This window comes from Oncorhynchus kisutch, linkage group LG1 (genome assembly GCF_002021735.2).
Source record: "Oncorhynchus kisutch isolate 150728-3 linkage group LG1, Okis_V2, whole genome shotgun sequence".
Taxonomy (NCBI): domain Eukaryota; kingdom Metazoa; phylum Chordata; class Actinopteri; order Salmoniformes; family Salmonidae; genus Oncorhynchus; species Oncorhynchus kisutch.
The window spans coordinates 3,040,706-3,062,890 of record NC_034174.2 but is presented as its reverse complement, the minus strand read 5'-3'; the positions used below and the strand labels follow the sequence as shown (position 1 = coordinate 3,062,890).

At 44.5% G+C, this 22,185-nt stretch overlaps 1 protein-coding gene across 1 annotated transcript in view; it reads left to right on the top strand.

Moving 5' to 3' along the window:
• The first annotated feature begins 7,052 nt into the window (after positions 1-7,052).
• LOC109881511 (pyruvate dehydrogenase E1 component subunit beta, mitochondrial-like) overlaps positions 7,053-22,185 on the top strand; it is a 57,465-nt gene continuing 42,332 nt past the window's right edge. Inside the window, exons 1-8 of the mRNA XM_020473661.2 lie at positions 7,053-7,168; positions 7,261-7,320; positions 10,307-10,414; positions 12,043-12,105; positions 12,210-12,245; positions 12,487-12,640; positions 12,797-12,928; positions 14,478-14,588. Coding sequence (XP_020329250.2) covers positions 7,133-7,168; positions 7,261-7,320; positions 10,307-10,414; positions 12,043-12,105; positions 12,210-12,245; positions 12,487-12,640; positions 12,797-12,928; positions 14,478-14,588 — 700 coding nt within the window. The 5' untranslated portion in view covers positions 7,053-7,132. The remainder of the gene's footprint in view (positions 7,169-7,260; positions 7,321-10,306; positions 10,415-12,042; positions 12,106-12,209; positions 12,246-12,486; positions 12,641-12,796; positions 12,929-14,477; positions 14,589-22,185) is intronic.

Sequence of the window (22,185 nt, the reverse complement as noted above, 5' to 3'; positions counted from 1 at the left end):
ACTAGGAAATGACACAACTACTGATTAACCACTAGGAAATGACACAACTACTGATTAACCACTAGGAAATGACACAACTACTGATAACCCACTAGGAAATGACACACCTACTATTATAAACCACTAGAAAATGACACAACTACTATTATAAACTAGGTGGTTCGAGCCCTGAATGCTGATTGGCTGACAGCCCTGGTATATCGGACAGTATATCACGGGTATGAGAAGACATTTAGTTTTACTGCTCTTACGTTGGTGACCAGTTTATAATAGCAATAAGGCTCCTTTGGGGTTTGTGATATATGGCCAATATACCATGGCTACTGGCTGTATCCAGGCACTCTGCGTTGCGTCGTGCTTAAAGAACAGCCCTTAGCCGTGGTATATTGGCCATATACCACACCCCCTTTTTGCTTAAATTAACCACGAGGAAATGGGGGCATGTAAAGGAAATAGGTCAACTTTCGTATCCATAAGGTGTTCTGCCATTGGTCAACCTTGCAGATAGGGGGATATTTGCGAACTTCAATTCATTCCAGTCTGAATTCTATTCAATCGGTATGTCACATTCTGAAATAGTGCATTCTATTTAAATATTTACAATGTATACGAGTTCACTATGTACATTTCCAGATATGCAGTACCAGTCAAAGGTTTGGACACACCTACTCATTTCAGGGTTTTATTTTTACTATTTTCTACATTGTAGAATAACAGTGAAGACATCACAACTATGAAATAACACTTATGGAATCATCTATGAACGTTTGAACATCTTGGCCATGTTCTGTTATAATCTCCATCCGGCACAGCCAGAAGAGGACTGGCCACCCCACATAGCCTGGTTCCTCTCTAGGTTTATAATCTCCACCCGGCACAGCCAGAAGAGGACTGGCCACCCCACATAGCCTGGTTCCTCTCTAGGTTTATAATCTCCACCCGGCACAGCCAGAAGAGGACTGGCCACCCCACATAGCCTGGTTCCTCTCTAGGTTTATAATCTCCATCCGGCACAGCCAGAAGAGGACTGGCCACCCCTCAGAGCCTGGTTCCTCTCTACCCAGTACAGCCAGAAGAGGACTGTTCACCCCTCAGAGCCTGGTTCCTCTCTAGGTTTCTTCCTAGTTTCTGGCCTTTCTAGGGAGTTTTTCCTAGCCACCGTGCTTCTACTTCTGCATTTCTTGCTGTTTGGGGTTTTAGGCTGGGTTTCTGTACAGCACTTTGTGACATCAGCTGATGTAAGAAGGGCTTTATAAATACATTTGATATGGAATCATGTAGTAACCAAAAAAGTGTTAAACAAATCAAAATACATTTTATATTTGAGATTCTTCTAAGTAGCCACCCTTTGTCTTGATGACAGGTTTGCACACTCTTGGAATTCTCTCAACCAGGGTGATGATGTAGTCACCTGGAATGCATTTAAATGAACATGTGTGCCTTGTTAAAAGTTCATTTGTGGAATTTCTTTACTTCTTAAGCGTTTGAGCCAATCAGTTGTGTTGTGACAAGATATGGTTGGTATACAGAAGATAGCCCTATTTGGTAAAAGACCAAGTCCATATTATGGCAAGAACAGCTCAAATAAGCATAGAGAAATGACAGTCATTATTTTAAGACATGAAGGTGAGTCAATTCGGAAAATGTCAAGAACTTTGAACGTTTCTTCAAGTGCAGTCACAAAAACCATCAAGTACTATGATGAAACTGTCTCTCGTGAGGACCACCACAGGAAAGGAAGACCCAGAGTTACATCTGCTGCAGAGGATAAGTTCATTTGAGTTACCAGCCTCAGAAATTGCAGCCCAAATAAATGCTTCACAGAGTTCAAGTAACAGACACATCTCAACATCAACTGTTCAGAGGAAACTGCATGAATCAGGATGAATCAGGCCTCCATGGTCAAATTGTGACAGCTTTGCACACTCTTGGCCTTCTCTCGACCAGCTTCATCTGGAATTTCTAACAGTCTTGAAGGAGTTCACATATATGCTGAGCACTTGTTAGTTGCTTTTCCTTCACTCTGCGGTCCAACTCATCCCAAACCATCTCAATTGGGTTGAGGTCGGGTGATTGTGGAGGCCAGGTCATCTGATGCAGCACTCCATCACTCTCCTTCGTGGCCAAATAGCCCTTATACAGCCTGGAGGTGTGTTGGGTCACTGTCCTGTTGAAAAACAAATGATAGTCCCACTAAGCGGAGACCAGATGGGATGGCGTATCGCTGCAGAATGATGTGGTAGCCATGCTGGTTAAGTGTGACTTGAATTCTAAATAAATCCCCTACAGTGTCACCAGCAAAGCACTCCCACACCATCACACCTCCTCCTCCATGCTTCACAGTGGGAACCACACATGCAGAGATTATCCATTCACCTTTTCTGCGTCTCACAAAGACACAGCAGTTGGAACCCAATTCTTTTATTTTTTATTTTTTATAAAACAAAATCTCACATTTGGACTCATCAGACCAAAGGACAGATTTACACCTGTCTAATGTTTATTGCTCGTGTTTCTTAGCCCAACCAAGTCTCTTCTTCTTATTGGTGTTCTTTAGTAGTGGATTCTTTGCAACAATTCGACCATGAAGGCCTGATTCACACAGTCTCCTCTGAACAGTTGATGTTGAGATGCGTCTGTTACTTGAACTCCTAGAAGGTCAGCATCCCGGAGTCGCCTCTTCACTGTTAACGGTGAGACAGGTGTTTTGTGGGTACTATTTAATGAAGCTGCCAATTGAGGACTTGTGAGGCATCTGTTTCTAGACACTCTGATGTACTTGTCCTCTTGCTCAGTTGTGCACCGGGGCCTCCCACTCCTCTTTCTATTCTGTTTAGAGGCAGTTTGCGTTGTTCTGTGAAGGGAGTAGTACACAGCGTTGTATGAGATCTTCAGTTTCTTGGCAATTCTTCGCATGGAATAGCCTTCATTTCTCAGAACAAGAATAGACTGACGAGTTTCAGAAGAAAGTTATTTGTTTCTGGACATTTTTAGCCTGCAATCGAACCCACAAATGCTGATGCTCCAGATACTCAACTAGTATAATGAAGGCCAGTTTTATTGCTTCCTTAAATCAGAACAACAGTTTTCAGCTGTGCTAACATAATTGCAAAAGGGTTTTCTAATGAACAATTATCCTTTTAAAATGATCAACTAAGATTAGCTAACACAACGTGCCATTGGAACACAGGAGTGATGGTTGCTGAAAATGGGCCTCTGTACGCCTATGTAGATATTCCATTAAAAACCAGCCTTTCTAGCTACAATAGTCATTTACAACATTAACAATGTCTACACTGTATTTCTGATCAATTTGATGTTACTTTAATGGACATTAAATGTGCTTTTCATTCAAAAACAAGGACATTTCTAAGTGACCCCAAACTTTTGAACGGTAGTGTATATATATTGAATATCCTAGTCTATAACTGTTCTGTACTTTGTCATGTATTTGTACATTATGTGGACCCCAGGAGGAGTAGCTTCTGCATGTGCTGTAGCTAATGTAAATAAACTAATCTACTGTATTATCGCCTACTGTAATCTACAGTACTGTAGTCTACTGTAATCTACAATATTGTACAGTAGCCCACTGTAATCTACAATATTATAGCCTACTGTAATCTACTGTATTATCGCCTACTGTCACCTACTGTATTATAACCTACTGTAATCTACAGTATTATAGCCTACTGTAATCTACTGTATTATTGCCTACTGCAACCTACTGTATTATAACCTACTGTAATCTACAGTATTATAGCCTACTGTAATCTACTGTATTATCACCTACTGTAATCTACTGTATTATAGCCTACTGTAATCTACAGTATTATAGCCTACTGTAATCTACAGTATTATAGCCTACAGTAATCTACAGTATTATAGCCTACTGTAATCTACAGTATTATATCCTACTGTAATCTACTGTATTATAACCTACTGTAATCGACTGTATTATCGCCTACTGTAATCTACTGTATTATCGCCTACTGCCACCTACTGTATTATAACCTACTGTAATCTACTGTTCATAATACTGTACATCTATGGATTGGATTTTGCACAGAATTGACAGATTCTGTCTATAGCCTGTGTGCAGGGTTGGGTAGGATACTTTAATGCCCTTCCAGAGGCATTAGAAGAAGACAAAAATGTATGTTACCAATTGAATGAGATCTATTACAGGATAAATAAATGTTAAAGTTGACATTTCCTGGCCATATATGGATGTTACATTTTACTTTATGGGTTAAGTGGACTTCTTCTAACCCATCTCTTTCTACTACATATAATAATACACTTCAATTATATCTTTACATTAAAAACCAAAGTATCAGAATTCCACTCATTCCAATAAATGTTAAACCCCTTGATCTTCAAGAATAGGACTTATGGAAGTATAGATTAGACAAATTGTTTTACCTGAGCATGACCGCAAAACTAAGGACTTATTAGCCAGCCCTACTCTGTTGTTTATGATTCAGTTGTCATGGAGGACTGATTGGGCTCATTGATTCAAGCTGAAAAATAAATTCTGTGCTCATGGAATGGCATGCTTTGAGCTCTACTAAAAAGTGCTATTTACATGTGAATAATGAATTCCATATGCTGCATTTGCTGTAGGCCTCTTGTTTACCTTTTAGTTGGTGACACTTTGATATCTTGATAATATACAGCTGTTTAAATGCAAATCCACAGATGAAACAACAAAACGGACACCCCGCCTCTGTTGGTAAAAAGCTGAGGGATGTTATTCTATAGGCTGGGATCCACACTATGCATGTGTTATTCTATAGGCTGGGATCCACACTATGCAGCTGTTATTCCATAGGCTGGGATCCACACTATGCAGCTGTTATTCCATAGGCTGGGATCCACACTATGCAGCTGTTATTCTATAGGCTGGAATCCACACTATGCATCTGTTATTCTATAGGCTGGGATCCACACTATGCAGCTGTTATTCCATAGGCTGGGATCCACACTATGCATCTGTTATTCTATAGGCTGGGATCCACACTATGCATCTGTTATTCTATAGGCTGGGATCCACACTATGCATCTGTTATTCTATAGGCTGGGATCCACACTATGCAGCTGTTATTCTATAGGCTGGGATCCACACTATGCATCTGTTATTCTATAGGCTGGGATCCACACTATGCATCTGTTATTCTATAGGCTGGGATCCACACTATGCAGCTGTTATTCCATAGGCTGGGATCCACACTATGCATCTGTTATTCTATAGGCTGGGATCCACACTATGCAGCTGTTATTCCATAGGCTGGGATCCACACTATGCAGCTGTTATTCCATAGGCTGGGATCCACACTATGCAGCTGTTATTCCATAGGCTGGGATCCACACTATGCATCTGTTATTCTATAGGCTGGGATCCACACTATGCATCTGTTATTCTATAGGCTGGGATCCACACTATGCAGCTGTTATTCCATAGGCTGGGATCCACACTATGCAGCTGTTATTCTATAGGCTGGGATCCACACTATGCAGCTGTTATTCCATAGGCTGGGATCAACACCGTGCAGTTGTTATTCTATAGGCTGGGATCCACACTATGCAGCTGTTATTCCATAGGCTGGGATCCACACTATGCAGCTGTTGCAAGAGCACATTTTTCCCTGGCTGTCCACTGGTTTCAAAAACAATGAAACTTAAACTTCTTGAATTCAACCATTATTGGGTTAAAATACACATTTAACAACCCCAATCCGTAAGGCACAACTAGCTAAATGAGAGAGCAGCGGTGTGATTCACATCAATGTGCTATGTAGATATCAATAATAAGTGATATCCGTATCACCGTAGACTACACCACTGCTGTCATCCTTTACCTCCAAGTGTTTATTCAAGTTGGATAATATTTTGATGCCAATAGCAGTCGCACCATTGGAAGACATAGCTTGGACTGTAGCCTACAAAAACCTATTCCTGCTCTTTTCCCTCAATCCATCAAACACATTTGGTGTGTCATCATAGTGATCTCTGATTTATGGTCAGACTCGCTCAGGTGGAACAAATGTAAACTTGCGCCTTTTATCAATGCTGATTTGAATATCATTGAGAAAGCAGAGACATTTCTAAGATGTTTTTTCGCAAACATCCTTTCTGAATTTAGAATTAATCATCGAAGTAATCATCCAGTTTTTCAAAAGTATCTGTAATCTGATTACAATATTTTTGCTGGTAACGTAACGGATTACAGTTACCGGTTTTTGTAATCCCTTTCATGTAAAGGATTACATGTAATCTGTTACTCCCCAACCCTGCCTGTGCGCTGTCCAAATATGTCCAACAGCATGATGCCTAAATACGACTAGCACTGTGAGCCTTCTATTGAAAATACCCAGACAGCCTCTGGTGGTAGCTGTAATCACTGCCTCTAGTCTGAGCTAGGCTACATCAAACTTCAGCATAGTAGTCAAAAGTGACAGATATGCACACAGATTTTATTAAAATATATGCTATTTATTTAACTTGGCAAGTCAGTTAAGAACACATTCCTATTTACAATGACGGCCAATCAGAGTGGTCCTGATTGGTTCTCAATACCTTGCTTGCTTAGACTGACCAGAGACATTTCAGAAAGGAGGATATATAAATTCCAAGGTTGATTGAATGGAAAAACGTTTAACGCCGCACTCAGCAGACGGTCGACCAATCGCCTTCACGTTGTTATGCTGCGTCGCTCGGTTGCTAAACTAATCGTCACGCACTCCCTTCTCAAAGTTAGGGTATGAGTCGAGAAACCTGCCTATTTTTTATCGAAAGTACATAATGTCACAATTCCACAGCTATACTACATTAAAGAGAGCATAGCTAATTATCTCACATCTTGTAAAATGTGGTGTACCACTTATTGACGAAATTCATGCTAATGTTGGGTTTTGGAGCACATTGAACGAGAGATCGCGTTGTCCCAGAATTGTCGCAGAATCTCCCAGAATGCACCGCGAGGCCATTGCAGACGCATATGCTTTATGGGTGTTTATGAGATGCCCATCTCCTCAAGTAGTATCTCTGGACGGACTCAGACAGCTGCTCTGATTGGACCGGATCCTTCTCCAGGACAAGTCGCTCCTCCCACTCAGAGGACAGGTCAAAGATGGCGTCGTTGGGGTGTTTTCTTCGCTCCGGGAAGGTATTTATTAACTTTAAATCCATGTGCAGACAATGACCTATTTGTTCGGATGAGACAAAAAAACGAGGCCTTTTGTGTGTTGTCTTGTGCAGAATGCCGTCTCGGTGGTGCTACGAAGGGAGTTCAGCAAGACACCTCCGGCTGCTGTGCAGGTGAGGGCTAGTTTCATCTTTGCTAATGGGTTGATCTAACTAACAACCTTCAACGTGTTTTCACCAGTTACCACAGACAAAGTCAAAATGGTCTATATCGTAAAAATTCATGAAAACAAAAACGTGCCTTTTCCGTATGAATGTTTTTTTAAATGTAGAAATAGGTGGGGTTTCTGACTTTGTGGCTTACAGCTGTCAATTGTATATAGCCCAAAACATAATATTTGCTTGTGTCATTGAATTGCTTGAACGGCAGCATGTACTGTCGATTCAAGTCATCATAACAAGTTGGCCAGCTCAAGGCCTATGATGAACGTCTTATAGTCTTGTGCGATGTTAACTGACCCATTAACAAGGACATATTATTTTATGCTGGGCATACACTACACTATTTCGCCACATTTTTGCCATCCCAGACACATTTTCATGCTTCGGGATTTGCGTCGTTTGAGCGGGCCAAGGACTCACGGATGATGCCTGTTCTGTTCTCTAGACCACTTTCGGGAACGTGGTTGGGTAAGGACTACTGTAAATAACCAATGAACACTCAGCATGTGAGACCAAAACAATGAAGGTGAAGAACAAAGCAACAACACACACCATGTGGACGGAGGGGGGACGGAGGGAGGACCGGGGGGGACGGACGGAGGGAGGACCGGGAGGGAGGACCGGGAGGGAGGACCGGGAGGGAGGACCGGGAGGGAGGACCGGGAGGGAGGACCGGAGGGAGGACCGGGGGGGACGGAGGGAGGACGGAGGGAGGACGGAGGGGGGACGGAGGGAGGACCGGGGAGGACGGAGGGGGGACGGAGGGAAGGGGACCGAGGGGGACGGAGGGAGGGGGACGGGGGGGCGGAGGGAGGACGGGGGGGGACGACGGAGGGAGGACGGACGGACACACCAAACCTTCGTCCGTGATTGGTCCACAATAGGGATTCTTCAATAAAGTGTTTGTTGTTCAATTAGCGACGATGTGTTTTCATGCACATTTTTTTTCATTGAAATACAGCACCAATCATCATAATGTAAAATTGCGCAACTAAGATCTCCATGGAAAATATGTCAATGACAGATTTCTTGAGTTATCTTAGATTAATTCTGACTCTTGAGGAAGTGAATACTGGTTACGGCGTCTCAAAATTGGACAAACAGTACTATTGCTGTTTTTTTCTTTTATCATTTTTCAAGACAAGGTCTTAAGAGAGTATGGAGCACACTTGTTTGATTCAGCTAGCTGACAGCCTACCTGGAGCATTCTCACGCCTTAATGGGTCAATGGAATTCTGAGGGATAATGACTTGAATGTGAACTGCTGTCTCCATCGATCTCCGGTGGTGAGAGGAGGATATGTGTCTAGAGCCAGGATGTTAACTCACCCCAACTTTGTTTTTTAAAGTGAATTTGAGATGTAGCTTGTAATGGACATCTCTATATAAAACACATACAGTGCATTCGGCAAAGTTTCCAGACCCATTGACTTTTTAAACATTTTGTTACATTACAGCCTTATTCTAAAATTGATTAAATTACTTCTTTTTTTTACTTCAATCTACACACAATACCCCATAATGACAAAGCAAAACAGGTTTTTAGAAATGTTTGCAAATGTATTAAAAATAAACTGAAATATCACATTTATATAAGTATTCAGACGATTTACTCAGTACTTTGTTGAAGCACCTTTGGCAGTGATTACAACCTCGTGTCTTCTTGGGTATGACACTACAAGCTTGGCATACCTGTATTTGGGGAGTTTCTCCCATTCTTCTCTGCAGATCCTCTCAAACTCTGTCAGGTTGGATGGGGAGCGTCACTGCACAGCTATTTTAGGTCTCTCCAGAGATGTTTGATCAGGTTCAAGTCCGGGCTCTTGGTGGGTCAATCAAGGACATTGAGACCTGTCCCGAAGCCACTCCTGTGTTTTGGCAGTGTGCTTAGGGTCGTTGTCCTGTTGGTAAGTGAACCTTCACTCCAGTCTGAGGTCCTGAGCACTCTGGATCTGGAGCAGGTTTTCATCAAGGATCTCTGTTCATCTTTCCCTTGATCCTGACTAGTCTCCCAATCCCTGAAAAACATCCCTACAGCATGATGCTGCCACCACCATGCTTCACTGTTGGGATGGTGCCAGGTTTCTTCCAGACGGGACGATTTCCATTCCGGCCAAAGAGTTCAATCTTGGTTTCATCATACCAGTGAATCGTGTTTCTCATGGTCTGAGAGTCTTTAGGTGCCCTTTGGCAAACTCCAAGTATGTGCCTTCTTACTGAGGAGTGGCTTCAGTCTGGCCACTCTACCATAAAGGCCTGATTAGTGGAGTTCAGCAGAGATGGTTGTCCTGGAAGTTTCTCCCATCTCCACAGAGGAACTCTGGAGCTCTGTCAGTGACCATCGGGTTCTTGGTCACCTCCCCGATCAAGGCATTTCTCTCCTGAGTGCTCAGTTTGGCCGGGTGGCCAGCTCTAGGAAGAGTCTTGGTGTTTCCAAACGTCTTCCATTATATAATGATGGAAGCCACTGTAGCCTTGGACCTTCAATGCTGCAGAAATGTTTTGGTACCCGTCCCCAGATCTGTGCCTCGACACAATCCTGTCTCGGAGTTCTACGGACAATTCCTTCGACCTCAAGTCTTGGTTTTTGCTCTGACATGCACTATCAACTGTGGGATCTTATATAGACAGGTGTCCAAACAATTGAATTTACCACAGGCTTCTACAACTTGATTGGAGTCCACATCTCAAGGATGATCAATGGAAACAGGATGCACCTGAGCGAATGTCATATTAAAGGGTTTGAAAAATTGTGAATATGGTGTTTTTATTTTTTATACATTTGCAAACATTTCTAAACCTGTTTTTGCTTTGTCATTATGGGGAATTGTGTGTAGATAAAAAAAAATCTTTAATCCATTTTTCGAACAAGTCTGTAAAGTAACAAAGTGGATAAAGTACAGGTGTGGATACTTTCTGAATGTGTGTCTTTATTTCAGGTGAATGTCCGAGATGCCCTCAACCAGGCCATGGACGAGGAACTGGAGAGGGATGAGAGAGTCTTCCTTCTGGGGGAGGAGGTGGCTCAGTATGATGGAGCCTACAAGGTAAGAATGTACACTCATTATTAGGTACACCACCCCTTTCACCAAAATGGATCGCTCCTACGGACCGCGAGTCATGTGACCGTGGCTTGATATATAAAGCAGGCAGACAGGCATCGATGCATCTGGTTACTGTTGGATTGAGTGTTAGAACCAGTGACCTAAGTGACTTTGAGAGTGGTATGATCGTCGGTGCCAGGCGCGCCGGCGACGGTATCTCAAAAACGTCCACCGTCCGGCATTTCACGAACGACAGTGTCAAGGGGTTTCCTGATAATGGTGCGACTAAACATCCAGTCAGCGGCAGTCCTGAAAACGGCTCGTTGATGAGAAGTCAAAGGAGAATGACAAGCTAACAGGCAGGCGACAAACAACAGTTACTTTATAGTGTTGAAGTCTTCACTATTCTAAAATGAGTAGGCGTGTCCACACTTTTGACGTGTTCAAGTTTGGGGTCACTTAGAAATGTCATTGTTTTTGAAAGAAAAGCAAAAATATTTGTCCATTAAAATAACAGCAAATTGATCAGAAATAGTGTAGACATTGTTAATGTTGTACACATTGTAGCTATTGTAGCTGGAAACGGCTGATTTGTAATGGATTATCTACATAGGCGTACACAGGCCTTTATGGTAGAGTGGCCAGATGGAAGCCACTCCTCAGTAAAAGGCACATAACAGCCCGCTTGGAGTTTGCCAAAAGGCACCTAAAGGACTCTCAGACCAGGAGAAACAAGATTCTCTGGTCTGATGAAACCAAGATTGACCTTTTTGGCCTGAATGCCAAGCGTCACATCTGGAGGAAACCTGGCACCATCCCTACGGTGAAACATGGTGGTGGCAGCATCATGCTGTGGGGATGTTTTTCAGCGGCAGGAACTGGCAGACTGGTCAGAATCGAGGGAAAGATGAACGGAGCAAAGTACAGAGCGATCCTTGATGAAAACCTGCTCCAGAGTGCTCAGGACCTCAGACTGGGCCGACGGTTCACCTTCAAACAGGACAACGACCCTAAGCACACAGCCAAGACAACACAGGAGTGGCTTCGGGACAAGTCTCTGAATGTCCTTGAGTGGTCCAGCCAGGGCCTGGACTTGAACCTGATTAAAACATCTCTGGAGAGACCTGAAAATGGCTGTGCAGCAACGCTCCCCATCAAGCCTGACAGAGCTTGAGAGGATCTGCAGAGAAGAATGGGAGAAACTCCCCAAATACAGGTGTGCCAAGCTGGTAGCGTGATACCCAAGAAGACTCGGCTGTAATCGCTGCCAATAGTGCTTCAACAAAGTACTGAGTAAAGGGTCTGAATACATTATGATTATGATTTTTCAGGCTTACATTTTTTAAAATAAAAATAGGTAACATTGCTTTGTCATTATGGGGTAGATTGAGGGTGGGGGGGACCATTTGAATCCATTTTAGAATAAGGTTGTAACCTAACAATGTGGAAAAAGTCGAAGGATCTGAATGCTTTCCGAAGGCACTGTCTACCAAACTGGACTGTCTTGACAACAATGTATGACAAATTATTTGTGGATTCAAAAGTGGTTAAAAATGTACTTTTTTAAAACAATCTATTGTTTATTTGACAACTTGAATGGTATTAATTTATTTTGGCTTGTGTATTCGTAGGTCAGCAGAGGGTTGTGGAAGAAATATGGAGACAAACGCATCATCGACACGCCAATCACAGAGGTAAACAAGGCCACAAGACTGTTTATTTTGAAAGTTGTTTCTATATTGTCAGTCTGATGGTCTCTTAAGGAATATAACGGATGAGTTTTCTCCTCCCCTTATAGATGGGATTTGCTGGCATTGCTGTCGGTGCTGCATTCGTAAGTCAATTAGTATTATTATAATGGTATGTATGTCCTATTCCTATAGAAAGTAACGTTGTACAAGCGTCTCTTCACTAACCCTTTATATTGAGTGTGAAATGTAATAAAACACAAAGGAATGAATGTCTACATCTGATTTTGGTAGAAAGATGACAGCCTCGTGTGCATGGGCCCTGGCCAAAGGAAGTGCGCTATATAGGCTGCCGTTTGAGAGTCATCCATCATGCTGTGTTTCCAGGCCGGGCTGAGGCCAATCTGTGAGTTCATGACCTGGAATTTCTCTATGCAAGCCATCGACCAGGTGATCAACTCCGCTGCTAAGACCTACTACATGTCAGCCGGAGCCCAGCCTGTCCCCATTGTGTTCCGCGGCCCCAACGGCTCCTCCGCAGGTAAATTAACAAACATCTATGCCAGTGTTTCCCAATACGGGTCCTGGGTTTTTTGGCCCCTTTGGTTCCCCAGGAGTTTTATTCTGGGAACGTCACCTTTGGGGAAACTTGAAGTGTCTTGACTAAGAAACATTTTTTTGATATCTTTGTCTGCAGGCGTGGCAGCCCAACACTCCCAGTGCTTCGCTGCCTGGTACGGCCACTGCCCCGGTCTCAAAGTAGTCAGCCCCTGGAACTCTGAGGACGCCAGAGGGCTCCTCAAAGCAGCTATCAGGGACGACAACCCTGGTGAGCATTGAGTTGCGTCCCAAATAAACTGAGCAAAAAAAAGAAATGTCCCTTTTTTCAGGACCAGGTCTTTCACAGATAATTTGTAAAAATCTAAATAACTTCACAGATCTTCATTGTAAAGGGTTTAAACACTGTTTCCCCATGCTGCTTGTTCAATGAACCATAAACAATTAATGAACATGCACACCTGTGGAACGGTCGTTAAGACACTAACAGCTTACAGACGGTAGGCAATTAAGGTCACACTTATGAAAACTTAGGACACTAAAGAGGTCTTTCTACTGACTCTGATAAACACCAAAAGAAAGATGCCCAGGGTCCCTGCTCATCTGCGTGAATGTGCCTTAGGCATGCTTCAAGGAGGCATGAGGAGAGCAGACGTGGCCAGGGCAATAAACTGTAATGTCAGTACTGTGAGACTCCTAAGAAGCAAGAACTTGCAAATCTGGTACAGTTCATGAGGAGGAGATGCACTGCAGTACTTAATGCAGCTGGTGGCCACACCAGATACTGACTTACTTTTGATTGTGACCCCCCCCCCCCCCCCCCTTTATTCAGGGACACATTATTCCATTTCTGTTAGTCACATGTCTGTGGAACTTGTTCAGTTTATGTCTCAGTTGTTGATTCTTGTTATGTTCATACAAATATTTACACATGTTAAAGTTTGCTGAAAATAAACACAGTTGACAGTGAGCGAAAGTCGATTTTTTTTTCTTCCCCTCTGAGTTTAGCACCCTATTCCACTACTGTTGACCAGGGGCCCGTAAGGCTCTGTTGACCAGGGGCCCGTAAGGCTCTGTTGACCAGGGGCCCGTAAGGCTCTGTTGACCAGGGGCCCGTAAGGCTCTGTTGACCAGGGGCCCGTAAGGCTCTGTTGACCAGGGGCCCGTAAGGCTCTGTTGACCAGGGGCCCGTAAGGCTCTGTTGACCAGGGGCCCGTAAGGCTCTGTTGACCAGGGGCCCGTAAGGCTCTGTTGACCAGGGGCCCGTAAGGCTCTGTTGAAAAGTATTGCTCTACGAAGGGAATAGGGTACTAATCGCCTTTTCATGTCTCCTCACATCCGCTCCTGTAGTATAGATGAGGGGAATCACTGGCCATCTGCTCACGTCCTGTAGAACAGATGAGGGGAATCACTGGCCATCCGCTCACGTCCTGTAGAACAGATGAGGGGAATCTCTGGCCATCTGCTCACGTCCTGTAGAACAGATGAGGGGAATCTCTGGCCATCTGCTCACGTCCTGTAGAACAGATGAGGGGAATCACTGGCGATCTGCTCCTGTCCTGTAGAACAGATGAGGGGAATCACTGGCCATCTGCTCACGTCCTGTAGAACAGATGAGGGGAATCACTGGCGATCTGCTCACGTCCTGTAGAACAGATGAGGGGAATCACTGGCCATCTGCTCACGTCCTGTAGAACAGATGAGGGGAATCACTGGCCATCTGCTCACGTCCTGTAGTGTAGACATATAAGTTCCTGTGCTGTAACCATGGTGACACCTGCTAATCAAAAGCACGTTGTCTTGTATTTTTCCTTCAACAGTGGTGTTCCTGGAGAATGAGCTGATGTACGGTGTGCCCTTCGACCTGTCTGAGGACGTTATGCAGAAAGACTTTGTCATACCTATTGGAAAGGCCAAGGTGGAAAGACGAGGTAACTAGCAACCGCTGGAGAATTTAAATGTTTATGCAATATATTTTAAAAAAAAAGTTATGTTCATTGTACCCTCCCCTAGAAAAACATTGAGAGTTTATTGATCATTTCATTGTGAGCGAGAGTTGGGGATTGATGGTTTGTCGATCAGACAGAAGCATGTCTGTTCTAGGAAATATATTCCCAAATGTATTTTATTTTCTGTTAAACTGTGTGCCGATGTTCAGATGAATTAAATAGTCCAATGTGCACCACAGCAGCCTCAACTCAGACAGCAGTGTGTAGCTGTTGGTAAAGTCTCTCAGAATGGAACTTTCCACTCCTACTGTTTTTGTCACCTATTTACCTAGTCATATTATTAAACTAAACCTGACAATAGATGATCTATTTACCTAGTCCTGTTATTAAACTAAACCAGACAATAGATGACCTGTTTGCCTAGTCGGCTTGTGTTTGAACTAATATTCCTCTCAGGATCCATTCCAGTTGGGAGAGCCATAGGAGAGCCATAGGAGAGCCATAGGAGAGCCATAGGAGAGCCATAGGAGAGCCATAGGAGAGAAACATGTCTTCTGACAAGCAGTCAATGCACAACAATTCTTAATCCAATTGCGGGGAAACACTTTTGAAAATAGTTTTGTCCTTTGTTAGAAAAGAGGGGATCCCGGTTTTCCATCGCTACAACGTTTATGTTTCTACTCCTTCAGCTGCCTGTGTGGCGTCGTTTTACAACCAACGCTGCAAGCATGGTTTAGGAGCGGCTGTGTACCAGGCCTCTTGAAAGGGCAATGACATACTTTGTAATAGAAACTAATAATAATCAGGATGTTGGGGTAAATGGAGATGGACACACCCCATTCTTCAGCCATGTACTTTCTATGTCGCTATACTGCTTGTTGGGCTACAGGTGATAATGCTTATTGCTAATAGCACATCTGATAATATAGACAACAAAGCTATATGCATGGTCTGATATGTACACATTTAATTTAACGTCATTTTTACCGATTTACATTTATTGGGCCCATTTCTGGAGGTGGAAATTATATTTTAGATGGTGTCAGCGTCATTTTGAGTGAGCTTGTCAGTCCCTGGACTACCTGAGGAAGGCGACTGGAATTAGTCCAACTTGGAGTTTTAGTACATGTACAAAAATGATCCTCTTTCCTTAAAAGCAAGATGGCCGTGACTTTCTGACATGGATGGGGAGGTTAACTGGAAACCTCAATAACCCAATCGCTCACAAATTAACTTAATGTCACAAATAATTCATTCAAGGTTTTATTTACTAGAATAAGTTGTAATATTAGGTAGTTAAACTGCATTGTATCCGTTGAGGTGAATGTGAATGGCTTCCGTACTCAACTCAAATACAATTACACTTTCACAGGACTTTGAGAATTATAGGGTTCGTATTCATTGAAAGAGAAAGTGTGAGGTCTACATTGACAGCTGTCACAACTGTGAATTATAGAGAGCTTCACCAAACCGGAATGGACAATGGGCTAGGCTGTCAGTTAGCATCTGTTGTGGACAATGGGCTAGGCTGTCAGTTAGCATCTGTTGTGGACAATGGGCTAGGCTGTCAGTTAGCATCTGTTGTGGACAATGGGCTAGGCTGTCAGTTAGCATCCGTTGTGGACAATGGGCTAGGCTGTCAGTTAGCATCTGTTGTGGACAATGGGCTAGGCTGTCAGTTAGCATCCGTTGTGGAAAATGGGCAAGGCTGTCAGTAAGCATCCGTTGTGGACAATGGGCTAGGCTGTCAGTTAGCATCTGTTGTGGACAATGGGCTAGGCTGTCAGTTAGCATCTGTTGTGGACAATGGGCTAGGCTGTCAGTTAGCATCTGTTGTGGACAATGGGCTAGGCTGTCAGTTAGCATCTGTTGTGGACAATGGGCTAGGCTGTCAGTTAGCATCTGTTGTGGACAATGCCGGGACAGTATTGATCATGGGCTTGTAAATTATACCTGCCATCCCACTATTACTCAATGACTAACTCTACTTTACAGACACACACACACACAATGCCCCTTTCAGAGGAATTTAAGCTATGGTTCATTTACTGGTATGCTGACGTTGCCTGCCCGGTTAGCTCCCGCTAGGATAGGATGAAGTCAAGGTCTGTTGTCCTCTTCTCTTGACAGTCGTGCTGAGGCCAAAAAATTGCTCACAGCCAAAGGAGCGAGACCAGCTCCGCTCTGGCCTCAGTCCAGGAAAGTAATGTCTACTAGTTTTTTTCCGTCGTTTCTCTGATCCCACCCGGGATGTATTGTGAACTCAGTCCGTTGGTCTTGAATGAGCAACAGTGCTCTCCGCAGATTCTCTGGGATGATTGATTCTGTCTGAGTAGGATAGGGTTTCGTCGGTAGGTGTTTGTTTTCCAAGGAGATGGAATTATTCAGTTCAACTTGGTGTGGACGCATCTCGAAGAAACTTGATCCCCGCGTCTGTTAGAGAATTTTGTAATTTATAGTGATCCTCACAGAGGGCGGACTCTGATTGGAGGAACCCCACACATTTATGTTCAGAAGTGTTCGCAGAATGTTTCATAATAACATGGTCACGTTATGCTTCATGCTATGCCAACATGTCCTCCAGTTTAACATATTGTTCATAAGGGTCACTGGGCTGTATTGGTGCCATTTCTTATGTTAAAAAGAGTAAAGGCCCTAGTTCTCTTCCCTGCAATACACTACCCTGGTTACTGCCCTTCCCCTGTAATACACTACCCTGGTTACTGCTCTTCCCCTGTAATACACTACCCTGGTTACTGCTCTTCCCCTGTAATACACTACCCTGGTTACTGCTCTTCCCCTGTAATACACTACCCTGGTTACTGCTCTTCCCCTGTAATACACTACCCTGGTTACTGCTCTTCCCCTGTAATACAATACACTACCCTGGTTACTGCTCTTCCTCTGTAATACACTACCCTGGTTACTGCTCTTCCCCTGTAATACACTACCCTGGTTACTGCTCTTCCCCTGTAATACACTACCCTGGTTACTGCTCTTCCCCTGTAATACACTACCCTGGTTACTGCTCTTCCCCTGTAATACACTACCCTGGTTACTGCTCTTCCCCTGTAATACACTACCCTGGTTACTGCTCTTCCCCTGTAATACACTACCCTGGTTACTGCTCTTCCCCTGTAATACACTACCCTGGTTACTGCTCTTCCCCTGCAATGCAATACACTACCCTGGTTACTGCTCTTCCTCTGTAATACACTACCCTGGTTACTGCTCTTCCCCTGTAATACACTACCCTGGTTACTGCTCTTCCCTGTAATACACTACCCTGGTTACTGCTCTTCCACTGCAATACACTACCCTGGTTACTGCTCTTCCACTGCAATACACTACCCTGGTTACTGCTCTTCCCCTGCAATACACTACCCTGGTTACTGCTCTTCCCCTGTAATACACTACCCTGGTTACTGCTCTTCCCCTGCAATACAATACACTACCCTGGTTACTGCTCTTCCTCTGTAATACACTACCCTGGTTACTGCTCTTCCCCTGTAATACAATACCCTGGTTACTGCTCTTCCCCTGTAATACACTACCCTGGTTACTGCTCTTCCCCTGTAATACACTACCCTGGTTACTGCTCTTCCCCTGCAATACACTACCCTGGTTACTGCTCTCCCCCTGCAATACACTACCCTGGTTACTGCTCTTCCACTGCAATACACTACCCTGGTTACTGCTCTTCCCCTGCAATACACTACCCTGGTTACTGCTCTTCCCCTGTAATACACTACCCTGGTTACTGCTCTTCCCCTGTAATACACTACACTACCCTGGTTACTGCTCTTCCCCTGTAATACACTACACTACCCTGGTTACTGCTCTTCCCCTGTAATACACTACCCTGGTTACTGCTCTTCCCCTGTAATACACTACCCTGGTTACTGCTCTTCCCCTGTAATACACTACCCTGGTTACTGCTCTTCCCCTGTACTACACTACCCTGGTTACTGCTCTTCCCCTGTAATACACTACACTACCCTGGTTACTGCTCTTCCCCTGTAATACACTACCCTGGTACTGCTCTTCCCCTGTAATACACTACCCTGGTTACTGCTCTTCCCCTGTAATACACTACCCTGGTTACTGCTCTTCCCCTGTAATACACTACCCTGGTTACTGCTCTTCCCCTGTAATACACTACCCTGGTTACTGCTCTTCCACTGTAATACACTACCCTGGTTACTGCTCTTCCACTGCAATACACTACCCTGGTTACTGCTCTTCCCCTGCAATACACTACCCTGGTTACTGCTCTTCCCCTGTATACAATACACTACCCTGGTTACTGCTCTTCCCCTGCAATGCAATACACTACCCTGGTTACTGCTCTTCCCCTGTAATACACTACCCTGGTTACTGCCCTTCCCCTGTAATACACTACCCTGGTTACTGCTCTTCCCCTGCAATACAATACCTGGTTACTGCTCTTCCCCTGCAATACAATACCCTGGTTACTGCTCTTCCCCTGTAATACAATACACTACCCTGGTTACTGCTCTTCCCCTGTAATACAATACACTACCCTGGTTACTGCTCTTCCCCTGTAATACAATACACTACCCTGGTTACTGCTCTTCCCCTGTAATACAATACACTACCCTGGTTACTGCTCTTCCCCTGTAATACACTACCCTGGTTACTGCTCTTCCCCTGTAATACACTAACCCTGGTTACTGCTCTTCCCCTGTAATACACTACCCTGGTTACTGCTCTTCCCCTGTAATACACTACCCTGGTTTAGTGCTCTCCCCTGTAATACACTACCCTGGTTACTGCTCTTCCCCTGCAATACAATACACTACCCTGGTTACTGCTCTTCCCCTGTAATACACTACCCTGGTTACTGCTCTTCCCCTGTAATACACTACCCTGGTTACTGCTCTTCCCCTGTAATACACTACCCTGGTTACTGCCCTTCCCCTGCAATGCAATACACTACCCTGGTTACTGCTCTCCCCCTGTAAATACAATACCACTACCCTGGTTACTGCTCTTCCCCCTGTAATACAATACACTACCCTGGTTACTGCTCTTCCCTGCAATACACTACCCTGGTTACTGCTCTTCCCCTGCAATACACTACCTGGTTACTGCTCTTCCCCTGCAATACACTACCCTGGTTACTGCTCTTCCCCTGCAATACACTACCCTGGTTACTGCTCTTCCCCTGTAATACAATACACTACCCTGGTTACTGCTCTTCCCCTGTAATGCAATACACTACCCTGGTTACTGCTCTTCCCCTGTAATGCAATACACTACCCTGGTTACTGCTCTTCCCCTGTAATACACTACCCTGGTTACTGCTCTCCCCCTGCAATACACTACCCTGGTTACTGCTCTTCCCCTGTAATACAAAACACTACCCTGGTTACTGCTCTTCCCCTGTAATACAATACACTACCCTGGTTACTGCTCTTCCCCTGTAATACCACTAACCCTGGTTACTGCTCTTCCCCTGCAATACAATACACTACCCTGGTTACTGCTCTTCCCCTGTAATACAATACATACCCTGGTTACTGCTCTTACCCCTGGTATTACACTACCCTGGTTACTGCTCTCCCCTGTAATACACTACCCTGGTTACTGCCCTTCCCCTGCAATACAATACACTACCCTGGTTACTGCTCTTCCCCTGCAATACAATACACTACCCTGGTTACTGCTCTTCCCCTGTAATACACTACCCCTGGTTACTGCCCTTCCCCTGTAATACACTACCCTGGTTACTGCTCTTCCCCTGCAATACAATACCCTGGTTACTGCTCTTCCCCTGCAATACACTACCCTGGTTACTGCTCTTCCCCTGCAATACACTACCCTGGTTACTGCTCTCCCCTGCAATACAATACACTACCGGCTGGTTTATGCTCTTCCCCTGCAATACAATACACTACCCTGGTTACTGCTCTTCCCCTGTAATACACTACCCTGGTTACTGCTCTTCCCCTGCAATGCAATACACTACCCTGGTTACTGCTCTTCCCCTGTAATACAACTACCCTGGTTACTGCTCTCCCCCTGTAATACAATACACTACCCTGGTTACTGCTCTTCCCCTGTAATACAATACACTACCCTGGTTACTGCTCTTCCCCTGCAATACACTACCCTGGTTACTGCTCTTCCCCTGCAATACACTACCCTGGTTACTGCTCTTCCCCTGCAATACACTACCCTGGTTACTGCTCCTTCCCCTGCCATACACTACCCTGTTTACTGCTCTTCCCCTGCAATACACTACCCTGGTTACTGCTCTTCCCCTGCAATACACTACCCTGGTTACTGCTCTTCCCCTGTAATGCAATACACTACCCCTGGTTACTGCTCTTCCCCTGTAATGCCAATACACTACCCTGGTTACTGCTCTTCCCCTGTAATACACTACCCTGGTTACTGCTCTTCCCCTGTAATACAAAACACTACCCTGGTTACTGCTCTTCCCCTGTAATACAAAACACTACCCTGGTTACTGCTCTTCCCCTGTAATACACTACCCTGGTTACTGCTCTTCCCCTGTAATACACTACCCTGGTTACTGCTCTTCCCCTGCAAATACAATAACACTACCCTGGTTACTGCTCTTCCACCTGTAATACAATACACTACCCTGGTTACTGCTCTTCCCTGTAATACACTACCCTGGTTACTGCTCTTCCCCTGTATACACTACCCTGGTTACTGCCCTTCCCTGCAATACAATACACTACCACTGGTTAATGCTCTTCCCCTGCAATACAATACACTACCCTGGTTTACTGCTCTTCCCCTGTAATACACCTACCCTGGTTTACTGCCTTCCCTGTAATACCTACCCTGGTTACTGCTCTTCCCTGCTATACAATACCCTGGTTACTGCTCTTCCCCTTGCAAATACACTAACCCTGGTTACTGCTCTTCCCCTGTAATACACTACCCCTGGTTACTGCTCTTTCCCTGTAATACCATACCCTGGTTACTGCTCTTCCCCTGCAATGCAATACACTACCCTGGTTACTGCTCTTCCCCTGTAATACACTACACCTGGTTACTGCTCTCCCCCTGTAATACAATACACTACCCTGGTTAATGCTCTTCCCCTGTAATACAATACACTACCCTGGTTACTGCTCTTCCCCTGTAATACAATACACTACCCTGGTTACTGCTCTTCCCCTGCAATACACTACCCTGGTTACTGCTCTTCCCCTGCAATACACTACCCTGGTTACTGCTCTTCCCCTGCAATACACTACCCTGGTACTGCTCTTCCCCTGCAAACACTACCCTGGTTACTGCTCTTCCCCCTGTAATGCAATACACTACCCTGGTTACTGCTCTTCCCCTGTAATGCAATACACTACCCTGGTTACTGCTCTTCCCCTGTAATGCAATACACTACCCTGGTTACTGCTCTTCCCCTGTAATGCAATACACTACCCTGGTACTGCTCTTCCCTGTAATACACTACCCTGGTTACTGCTCTCCCCCCTGCAATACACTACCCTGGTTACTGCTCTTCCCCTGTAATACAAAACACTACCCTGGTTACTGCTCTTCCCCTGTAATACAATAC